The sequence below is a fragment of the Botrytis fragariae genome, assembly GCF_013461495.1.
Source record: "Botrytis fragariae strain BVB16 chromosome Unknown tig00000006, whole genome shotgun sequence".
NCBI lineage: Eukaryota > Fungi > Ascomycota > Leotiomycetes > Helotiales > Sclerotiniaceae > Botrytis > Botrytis fragariae.
In genome coordinates, this window is record NW_023500988.1 from 3459283 (window position 1) to 3470722 (window position 11440).

At 33.9% G+C, this 11440-nt stretch overlaps 2 protein-coding genes across 2 annotated transcripts; one reads left to right on the forward strand and one right to left on the reverse strand.

Moving 5' to 3' along the window:
- Nucleotides 1-515: 515 nt before the first annotated feature.
- Bfra_002207 (uncharacterized protein) lies at nt 516-1162 on the forward strand. Its single transcript, XM_037332629.1, has 2 exons — nt 516-781; nt 1036-1162. Exon 1 carries the CDS (start codon nt 524-526, stop codon nt 743-745), a length of 222 nt encoding a protein of 73 aa, XP_037196783.1. The 5' UTR covers nt 516-523; the 3' UTR covers nt 746-781; nt 1036-1162.
- A 501-nt stretch (nt 1163-1663) lies between these two features.
- Bfra_002208 (putative 1-aminocyclopropane-1-carboxylate synthase protein) lies at nt 1664-3353 on the reverse strand (the record flags this gene model as incomplete). The annotated part of the gene is made up of 9 exons (XM_037332630.1): nt 1664-1685; nt 1737-1955; nt 2010-2177; nt 2237-2316; nt 2365-2561; nt 2620-2765; nt 2823-3079; nt 3136-3177; nt 3228-3353. 9 exons carry the CDS (start codon nt 3351-3353, stop codon nt 1664-1666), a joined length of 1257 nt encoding a protein of 418 aa, XP_037196784.1.
- Between the last annotated feature and the right edge of the window lie 8087 nt (nt 3354-11440).

The window sequence follows — 11440 nt, forward strand, 5'->3', positions numbered from 1 at the left end:
GGTTTTCTTTAAAGAATATCCTAGGTTTATATAGTTTATAATGAAATCCTAAGGCTTTAATACTTATAAATAAGATCGATTTAAATCGAATCTTATAGAATTATTTTATATAATAAAAAGAAAGTACAACCAATCAAGTTTAATCAATTTAATAATAATCTTCTATATACTTCCATTTGATTCCATTCCATTCTAAATCAATTTGATAAGAGATATTAATATATAACTATATGATAATATAATTTTATAATATAGAATCATATTACAAATATATTAGTCATCAAGATATCTCTTAATTAGTAAGGTATTAATAAGTGATTTAACAGGCTTATTATAGATTTTCACACCCACTTGTCATAATCACAACTCAGCGTCTCTGGATGAAACCGTCATCAATGGCATAGTGGTAGACTGTCTTACACGAAGAAGGATATCGGAAACAAACCCTGCCTATCCATACTGTGCTTCACCATTGGGATTGGTAGAGAAGGGGACAAACAGCTTCACCCCTATAGGCGAACTCATGATCTCTCCTCCCCAGACAAGGTTTCTGCTAATGATCACATTGCTAAAGAATCTGGTTATTTATGCTACACGAAAATCGAAGAACTACTCGCAGCTATTATCTTCCACGGTTTCTCTAAACAGTCTCTTGCAAGCCCGGCGAATAGTTATTTGCGAGAAACTCTACTTTTGGCAGCTACACTTGATATTGAGATTATGGCACATAGATCCCGGGAACTGATAGTAAGCTCGCGGACGCGCTGTCACGCTTTAAGTGGTTAGAAGTTACTAATTTGTGCCAGACACTCTAGGTATTTACTTCAATAGCGAGCCCGATCCCGACTAGTTGGGCCAGGGTGCCGTAGGGTTGATGTCTCTATCAATAGCTCGGTTATTGTGGAACTCATTAGGAGCTTCATCAAGGAAGTTTTACAGCTCAACAAAGAAATCTTACGAATTCTTTCGCAGGACGGCGGAAAATCCTATAAAGCTATGATTAGCAACATGATATTCCTTATCTCTGTATATCAGAAGTTCTGGGACGGGCCGTTGCAAGGCAGACACTCTCAAATAACAACTTTCCCAACTCAGATCATATCACCTTGATCGTCGTCTCCCGACAAAAGTCTTCGACAGCAAGTTTTTCCGAAGGGTACTAGCTGGTATTCGCAAAGCAAATAATGAGGTTGACAAAAAGAAGGCTAAGCTGCAAGCTCACCTCAATGGGATCTCACATGAAGAAATCCAGCGTCTTAGAAGATGGTCGTCTAGCGCTTTCGTAGGCCGTATTACTAGTTCCATCTACTCTCAAGTTAGTACTCAGTCGTAGATTCCTCACAGGCCTTGCTCCAAGCTTCAAATTTTACATACCCATCACTTCTACATAATTGCCAACAGCTCATCGCTGGCAGTTCTCTCAGTGGCTCGCGAAGAGCCACTCACCACTTCCCAAGAATGAACTGTTTACTGCCAATTTCCCCCTTGAATTTTTCCATGAACTGAGATGAGAGTGACAGAGTGAAGTAGTAGGATTAATGATGATCTAGCTAAGAAGTTCTGGGAAGCTCGTATACTATTGGCTATATCGGATAATTATTCCTCTGTCCTAGTTACGAGATGACAGCATCCTCCTGCACTTCCTATCCATAACAATATTCGTTCATTTCACGGTCTTTATAATCCTATGCGCACATTGTTAGAAGTGTGATATTATCAGATGAATTATTACTTACCTTCGCAATCCTTCCTCAAGAACTTCCCTCTCAACTGAAAATATGATGCGAAACCAGCCTGGTTTCTCATTGTGATATGCAAACCCAGTTGACATTTCAACACCTGCCTTCAGAAGCTTGCTTGACAGCATCTTTTCTGCTTCCCATAAGCCCTTATTATCCATGTCTTGATTTTCTAAGAATGGAGATAGATCTATCCATAAAAAGAACCCAGAATTCCTATATATTATTAAAAAATTAAAACAGCTAAAAAAAAGATAGGAAACTGATTACCCTGTATCGTAGTAAGATATTCCAGCTCGTTTCAGGATTTGGGTGGCTAAAATGTACTGCTCATTGAGTAATATATGACTTTTAGATACATATTCTGTAGTAAAACACCTGTCCTCAAGAATTTTGATCGCAATTACACACGAAATCTCTGAAGGCCAGTGGAAACGACTAAATTTTGATGTATATTAGCTAAGAACTTTCTTGTAAGGCTTTGGTTTTGACCGTACCCTATATTGCGCGTCGCGTTCGATAATTGTGTATTGTAAGTTATAAGACACCCAAGACGTAAACCCGCAGCTCCAAAGTCCTTGATTTATTTAATAGAGCTCTAATTCAATTAAGGAGGATTACAAACCTTAGAAAGCCCGTAGAGAACGTGAATCCTATCACTATCAAGCAACCCAGTAGGGTCAACAGATAATAAAGAAGTAAACTGCGTGCCACTAGCCCCAAAAACAGAGAGAGCATAGACTTCATCACTAATAAGATGAAGCTGGTACTTCTCACAGAAGACGAAGAGCTCTTTCAGGCAGGCGATAGTATAACATGAACCTGCCAATGGTTAGTATAAGAAATCTTGTATCAGATATAGAAAATGTTTTTCGGTTACCAAGTGGATTATGTGGGTTGCAAATTATTAGCGCTTTGATCTTTATGCCTTTATTAGCAGCATCAAGTAATGCATGCTCGTACTGTGTCGCAGCACCAATTGAAAATTGGTCAGTACCTCGGAAGGGGGCATAGACGATCTTGCATCTATTGATAAATAAAAATTAATAGAGATTTTTGAAGACAAGAAGTGGTTAAACTAACTTTGTTGTCATTGTAAGGTCATTGTAGAAGGACCCATAGATGGGCATCCCTAGCAATAGTGCCTCTCCTTCATTGACCAGATTGATAGCGCATGCTTCATTCAATGCTGTGACCCCAGCGGCAAAAGTCACATGCTCTTCTGTGACGTCTTTATCGGGGTGGAAAGTAGCATTTATGTGAGTAGCCATTGCAATTCGCAATCTTAGGTTACCAATTGGCCCCTCATTGTACGTTAGGCTGGCTTGATCTATTGACAGCTACCATAAGGAACATTAATTATTAATCACAAAGTAAATTTCGAGTAATAACTTACACCTTTGTTCACGAAAGTAGAGACATATTGATGCATAAGAAACTAAAAGAAATGTCAATTGAAAGTTATTTGAAGGCTATGTGATAACTAACGTTCTCAGCATTAGAAAAGCTAACCACACCATTGGGGTTGGAATCTTTTTGGTAATTGTTCTTTCCACGTTTGTAGCCATCCAGAATCGAAGACTGGGCATTGATCCGACCCCTTTGAGAAAGCATGATACTAGATTGGATTTCAAAACTCAACAATTTATTTGACTTGAGTTGGTTTTGATAACATGATATGTAGTGTAGTGTGAAGTAAAAAAGTTGTGTAATAAAAGTTTCAAGAGTATTTATCTGGAACGCTTAGTAACTAGAAAACACGTGGTGCTTTGACTACCTGGCTAGTCTAACTGCAAAATGCCCCCACTCCGTGACTCTATCTTATCGATAAGTTCGTGACATTTTTTAAGCTTTATTAGAACAGGACATATTTATAGCGAATCCTGCACTTGACCCACACAAGCTAGCATACAAGAATACCTCGACCGACCATAATTACCTACCTACCACAGTACTGCCTGACTTATTTTCTCATATAATAAATCTCTAGTGAACTGCCATACTAAAATCAATACAGCAGTTTGTCAGGTGGGTAAAAATTTTTGCGCAAGCTAGTAAGATCACGGGAGTATCTAGAAATGGTCACTGATTTGTTATTTTCTGGCTTGCTAGTGCTTGATTCCAAAGCAAAAGAATATGTTTTGCGTGTCACGTGGTAATGCATGATGCAGGCTTCCGGCACCAGCTACAGGCAAAACTCTTGTGGGAGCTGATGTTCACTTCTGTCATCATCATCATCATCATTTCTACGAATCGAACTGATTGAATTCTTAAATCATACCACGAGGCTCATAGCTAAGCCTTCTAAGCCATCTATTTGGAACCCTCCTTTAAAACCATTAACTTCTTCAAAACTTCTAATATACTTCTCGACAATGTTTGTATAATACCTAGAAAATAAGTGTTATACAAAAAAAAGCTTAACAATATCTAGTTGGTAATATCTAGATGATATTTCCTACAAAAATCATATTTTTTTTAAATTTATTAAAAGTGGAATTGAGAAATCTCAAAATGTATAAATATTATTTTTAATCCTAAATTAAGATTTAATGAATTTCTAATATACTTCTCGACAATATTTGTATAACATTTACTCTCTAAATATTATACAAAAAAAAGCTTGGCAATATTTGGTTAGTAATACCTAGATAAAACCCTATACAAAAATCGTATTTTTTTTTAAATTTATTAAAAGTGGAGTTGAGAAATCTCAGAACGTATAGATATTGTTTTCAATCCTAAATTAGGTTTCAATGAATTTCTAATAAATTTTATTAATTTTATTAATATTATTAATTTTATCAATATTATGAATTTTATTAATTTTATAAATTTATTAAAAGTGGAGTTGAGAAATCTCAGAACACACAGACATTATTATTAATACTAAGCTAGCTTTTAATGAATTTCTAATAAATATCTAAATAATCTTTTTAATAATATTATTTTAAAAATTATATATATAATAGAAAAGAATAAATTAAAAATAAGATTAATAAAAAAATCAAAAAATTAGATTATAAAATTAATTTTAAAATATTATTATAATATTTATTAAATTAAAAAGAAAAATTCAAATGTAATATAATAATATAATATAAAGTTATAGTTTTATAAATAATCATTTTATTTTTAATAATATAATAATATATATATTATAATCTCTATAGGCTTTAACCTGACGGGCAGGTAACTTACATGGGTAAGCCCTAACGATATGGTTAGTATTATAATAGACTTAGGATTAGAATTAGAAATCCTTAATATTCTTTTAATTATTTAGATTATTTAATAATCTGTGTATATAATTAATTAAAAGCCCCCTTTACATAAGGCGGAGGCCGATTCAATTTGAATCAATGCCGAAATAGAACTAGAATAAGCGAAAGAGGTTAGGCAATACAATTGAATCAGGAGTTGAATCAACGGTATAAAATATAACATAATTTTAAATTGATTATTACTCTTACTTTAAAACTAATATATAGTATTAACATTTAATAAAAATTGGTGTTAAACAATTGAAATCTATATTATGAGTAAGTTTGAAAAAGTTTAGGATTGCTTAGGGTAAATCAGCTAACTTAGGGTTGCTTAATAAATGACCATTCAATGGGTTAAGCAGGATGAGCACCATAATAATGAAGATGACGATACGTTTGAATATATTGCTGAATATGAGATTTTAGTCTATACTCTGTATCAAATAGTAATTCGAGGACTTGAGACTCATCTTTAGAATAGATATGGTTTAGAAAAAAAAAGACATACCCCATTACTTGAAAAGTATAGCTTATTTTCTCTTTGGCACCCCAAAAATGTTAGAGTACCCAAACCAGATAGTTTTCCATTTCTAGTTCTTGGTTAGCCTGTAGATGTGCTACTTTGTGACGATTGTATTCATATTATATTATTAAAGAATAGAATGCAAAAATATTACAAAGATTATAGCTAACAGTTTTCAAAGATTGACCCAAAGTATTGGACAGAAGTTAAGGTACAGACATTTTTTAGTTATATATATTAGAGATATTTCATTATAGTTATCGAGGTAAATCTTGAAGAACTAGAACCACTAGCAGAAGATGAAAACAGAGCAGTTTGAGATCAATTGTTACGCGAATTCAAAGATCTTAATGATCAAGATCAAAAAAGATATGAGATTATTAATGATAAAACAGAAAAGAGCGATAATACTGGTTGGTGGAGCTTTATTTAGTGGTAACCATATTTTGAAAACCGTAATATTAGATGTATTACTCATATAAGTAGGTTATTGGACTGAAAAGATAAGTAGCTATAATGTGTCAGTGAGATTGTAAATATTATGATTGAAAGAGTAGTGGATGGGCTAAGCAGCTTTTATAACAATACTCTATATTGACTGCAAATAGTCAATTTGATTGAGAAAGTAAAGAACTATCCCATAATACATTTATAGAATAAAGATAATTTAGATTGGTATATTGCTTATCTTTGGCGATTTACATACTATTTATTATGCATATACATAGCACAGAAAGAGAGGGTGATGGAGGAAAGTTTAGAAAAAAAGGAAACTGGAAGTGGGGAAAAGGTGTTAGTAAGTAATCAAAACAATTCTGCAAATGAAAGTGAAAATGAAATGGGGGAGGAAAACCAATAGATAGTCGATTCTAACAAGATTGCCATTGATATAATAAAGAATTACTATAAACTAACCAAATTCAATTTGGAATAAAAAGAGCTGCTTAAAGAAATACTCAAATTACTGAAAACTAAAGAAGATGAAGATAATCAGATCTACAAGATGAGAGCACTCTTTATATCCATAATTCTATAAAGCTTAAAAGGGTGTGACCGATTTGATAGTTCCATAATGCATTTTGCTATAGTATTAGGGATTATAGAGGACGAAAACCAATTGAGGCATGGAGATGAGTATTTGTATATGTTTGCAGGATTTATGTATTGCGTCCGGGTTTTGTTTCTAGAATACACTTTACTATCCACTACTAGAGGAGAACAGACAACTAAAGACATCAACCAGTTTTTGGAATTGCAAAAGAAATATCTAATAGTAGGTAGTTATAGCCCATATAGTTTCTTAATCAAAATGCTGGGGTATAATAAAACCATGAGTATGCAGAAGATTAACCAGCTTAGTATTACTTAGACTTGATTTGAGACAAATTGTCCAGATAGTGATCTATTGGAATTTCATGGAAAGCCAGTGTTTATTAAGTGATTTAAGGATTCTATTCACAATATGATTTGGGAGGCTGAGGATATCTTATAAAAGGATTTGATGTGGGTGAGGTAGAAGAAGAACCGCTTTAAGATTGATTTAGAGAATATTCAAGATGATTTATCGTTAGCAAAGTGGGGAGCTTTATGGATCACCAATGAGGCTAATGGAATAAAAGATAAACTGGACTGAATAATGGAGCAAATATTGAAAGCTTTTAAAGAGCAGTAGTTATGGGATCGGAAAAACAACACATAGCGAATAACAAAAGTTTGCAAATATCGACAACTGCAGAAACAATTAAAAGAGCTTATGCTTATTCTGGGATATCAGAGTGGTGGTTCCCCAGCTTGTGAAAAGGAAATTACTCTTATTCGATTTTGTAATGATTTGCTCCAGAAACAGAACATTTATATCATTAATAGCCGGATAAAATATGTAACGCAGTATTACAAATCCCAGGTACTTTTTGATAAGGCTAAAGTGATTCCCCGATTTCTCCTATGGTGCGTAGTACAAATCTAATCAATTTATTTGGTTTGTGTTCAGCCATTCTCAAAGACTTTCGACCAGAAGACAAATGGACTTCCCCGGAATAATCATCTCTAGCATAATAAAAATGAATCGTGGATACACGAGCATCTGATTAAGGTCTTAACTCAGGAAACTGTAATTCGACTAGGAGTCCACTTAACCACACAAGATTATCGAAATATAGCCATTGAGATGGGCCATGAGTATATTAATACCGAGTTCATGAGAGATCTACCCACAACTGAAGATATACCACATGAGGATACTAATATAATTATGAGTGCTATTAATCTTGTAACCGCCCACAGAAAGGATATTGTTGAACAATATGGAGTCCGGGGTGATATTATTCGAAATCTTAGTGACAAAAGCATTCGAATCTTCGGAGCTATTGGTTCGTAGTGGCACCAGCTTTTAGAGCTAGATAGCAAGTGGCCAAGATTATTTATAAAATATTAGCAGAAGTTATCTTACGGGATACCACTATTTAGTCTTATTTCCAAAAAATCGAGATCACTATTAAGCTGGCCACAGCCCGCGATTTTCACCCTACCAATATTCAAGGTTTCTCAAATAGAACTGCTCACGCCATCTTGTTCGAATGTAGCTGTGTTTGTATTATTAGAATTAAAGAATATAGGATTTCTAAGTCGACCACGAACTAATATAATCATGACTACAGGAGTACTGCTACTCAATATGGTTCCAGTTTACTCCGGTAGCGAGATTTATGAAGACTTGAAGAAAGTGCTGAATCAAGAAGAGTCCACATTTCGATCAAAGAAACAAAAAGAAGCCGTATTTGCTGTACTCGAATTACAAACACTATTGATTATAGTATTACCGACTGACGGGGAAAAAACGCTGACATTTATCATCTCAGCAGTATTTCGGAACCTAGGAGTCAGCATTGTTGTTACACTGTTTAACACACTCAAAAAGGACTATGTTCGATGATTACAGTTCGCCTATATTGAGCATATCGTATGGTACCATGGAGAAGTAGGCTATACTCCAGTCATTGTGGTTAGTGTTAATCGAGCTGTATCCACTGATTTTATTATATACAAGTCGATGCTCCGGAAACGAAAGCTACTGCGTCATATTGTGCTTAATGAATATCATCTTTTATTTACTGCCAGTGATTATTGACCAAAGCTTCGGCAACTTGGTTATTTTTAAGTATTGCGGTGCCCCATAATCTTGCTGATGGTTACACTGCCCCCGAGTCGATTCAACAAGTTACGAAAGGTTATGCACATCTCTGACTTTCGTTTCATTCGAATGAATACGGTTTGTGCCAACATTCGATATACTGTACGACGGTGTTCGAATCAAAGTGCCATGAAGGTCATCCGGGAAATAGCCTGACTGTAGGATCTAAGAAAAGGAGAACAGGATATCTTCTATTGCAGCAATTGAGATAGGATCAAAGAAGTAGGTCAGATCTTGAATTGCCCATCATACCATTCTATGGTTAAGGAAAAAGATGCGGTTGTAAAGAAATGGTTGCAAGCCAAAGGATTTATTACTACGATTGGAGTACTCGGGACTAGCGGGAACTACCCGGGGATTGTTTACATTGTGTATATTGGGGTTCCGTATAGGATGATCGACTTTGCACAGAAGATTGGACGTGGTGGTCGAACCGGAGAAGATATTAATTCAATTATTTTGTTAGAGGATTTGGAATATCAATGACTCAATAAATAGGACGCTACCAAGCTTACAATAAATAAGCTCGCCATACAACAATTTATTCAAACCCAGGACTATCAACAATTTGCTATAAATGGATATCTAGATGAGGAAGGATAGACTTGTGATAAAGTAAAAAAAAGGCTCTGCGATTGTTGTGATGGAGGGGTATCTGATTGGATTGTTAGTTAGGTTTGAACTATTTAGGAGATACAATGATTTGAGAATAAGATAAATGAAGTACAGTGGTACTACGTATTTTGCTGGGTATACTATAAACCAGAATAAACACATTATTTGTTTGCTTATTGTACTTTTACTCCGGGGCTTAGTATTGAATAAAGTGAGTTATTTCAAATCGGAGTATAATTTGACTAAAGATATTGAGATTACTAAAGATATGGAATTAGTCAGTAGATTTGCAAGAATATTGAGAATAAATGAGCATGCTAATAAAACAGAATGATAGCTTGCTTATGGCTTAGATGGATCACATTTTTGGGGGCTTGAAAGGTCTTTATTCGAAAGGGATATTCTGGATAGAATATCGCAGTATACCAAAAATGGCTTGAACTCCGAGCTCGATAGAAAGTTCAAGGAGAAATTGTCAGTAATGGGATATAACTTCTTTAAACCATACTACAAGCAGAACAACCAAGTAAATCTAGGCCCAATTATACCAATATAGAAAAAGGCAGTACTATTAACAAAGTAACTGTTTTCATTATAATTGCAACCCCTAACCCCACAGTTCCCACAATTGCATCTAATACCATAACAGATTTCAATTGAAGAAAGCGAATTATTAAATGGCTTAGCCAATATTGTATCTATTGTAAAGTGATGGAGACTCCATAAAGCTATAATACACACTAATATAAGATATACCACCAATCAAAAAGTATTACTGACAACTTGGAATATAAAGAATTGATAGAATAGCAAATAGGTATGGATTAATTTTGGGAAGGGATTTGCTAATAATATAGCGATTCTATTATATAATACAGAAGTCGATTATCTATAAATATTAATTGTATATATAACAATATAGTATTGCCCATTCTTTTTATTCTGTATAAACAAAAATGGATTAATGAATAGCTGATTTAAGAAAGATATAAAGTTGGATTTAGCATTATGCAGATACAGTGGTGACTTAACAAAAATAATAGTTGAAGAAAGTAAAAAAAGAATCAAACTATAAAAACATTTGATACATTTACAGAAAAGTTTGAATGGATAAAGGAGAGTATTTAAATCAGAGGGTATTTAGATTAGAAAGTATTTATATTTACTATTTTGATTTGAAACAAGTCTAACTTGAAGTGATTCGAATAGGATACTATGTAGGGCAACATAAAAAAAATAAGGGACAGAGTTATTCTAAATATAGAGAGAATATTGGACTAAAGAGGATTGAGGTGGGTGTATAGATTAGATATATTTTTGGAGAATCCCCTCCCTACAACCTAGGAATAGTAAAGAAAATTATCAAACTTCTTTTACAATCCAGAAATAGTAAAGAAAATTATCAAACTTCCCCCACAACTCAGAATTATTAGAAAAATAGAAATACTCCCCCCACAACCTAGAAATATATTGAAGAGTAATAAAAAGCCCCCGAAACCCAGAATCCCGCTTTAGATACCACTAAGAGGGTTAAGTAAGCTCTGATATTTGGGAATGGTTATAAAAGATAAGAAAGGGGTTTAGATAGGATTAAGAGAATAATTAAATAAAGATATAGTATATAGTATATAAGATATATATAAGAATATTAAAGAAGAATATTTTAACATCAGACAAGTAAATATATAATATAATTTATATATCTTATCCCATTTAAACCCATTTGTGTGGAATGCCCGTTATAACCCTGTAAAGTTTTAAGTACACATATATAAAAGAAAATGAAAATTCGAATTAAGTTATTTCCATGAAATTGTAAAGATTATAGAGATTGAATTATATATAAAGAAGGTATTGGGGTTATATAGTAATGATATTAAAATATAAAAGGAAAGAATGAGTAGTGGAATTTAGAGGTGGTAGGATGTATGTGGGGTAAGGGTAAGGGTTAAATAAAAAAAGATTAGATTTTTAGGGTTTTTGTATTTAATATAAGGTTTTAGGGTTAGGGTTAGGGTTAGGGTTAGGGTTAGGGTTAGGGTTAGGGTTAGGGTTAGGGTTAGGGTTAGGGTTAGGGTTAGGGTTAGGGTTAGGGTTAGGGTTAGGG

Excerpts from the sequence above, each read along its gene's own strand:
- Bfra_002207 (XM_037332629.1), top strand. The coding sequence starts at position 524 with ATGATCTCTCCTCCCCAGACAAGGTTTCTGCTAATGATCACATTGCTA.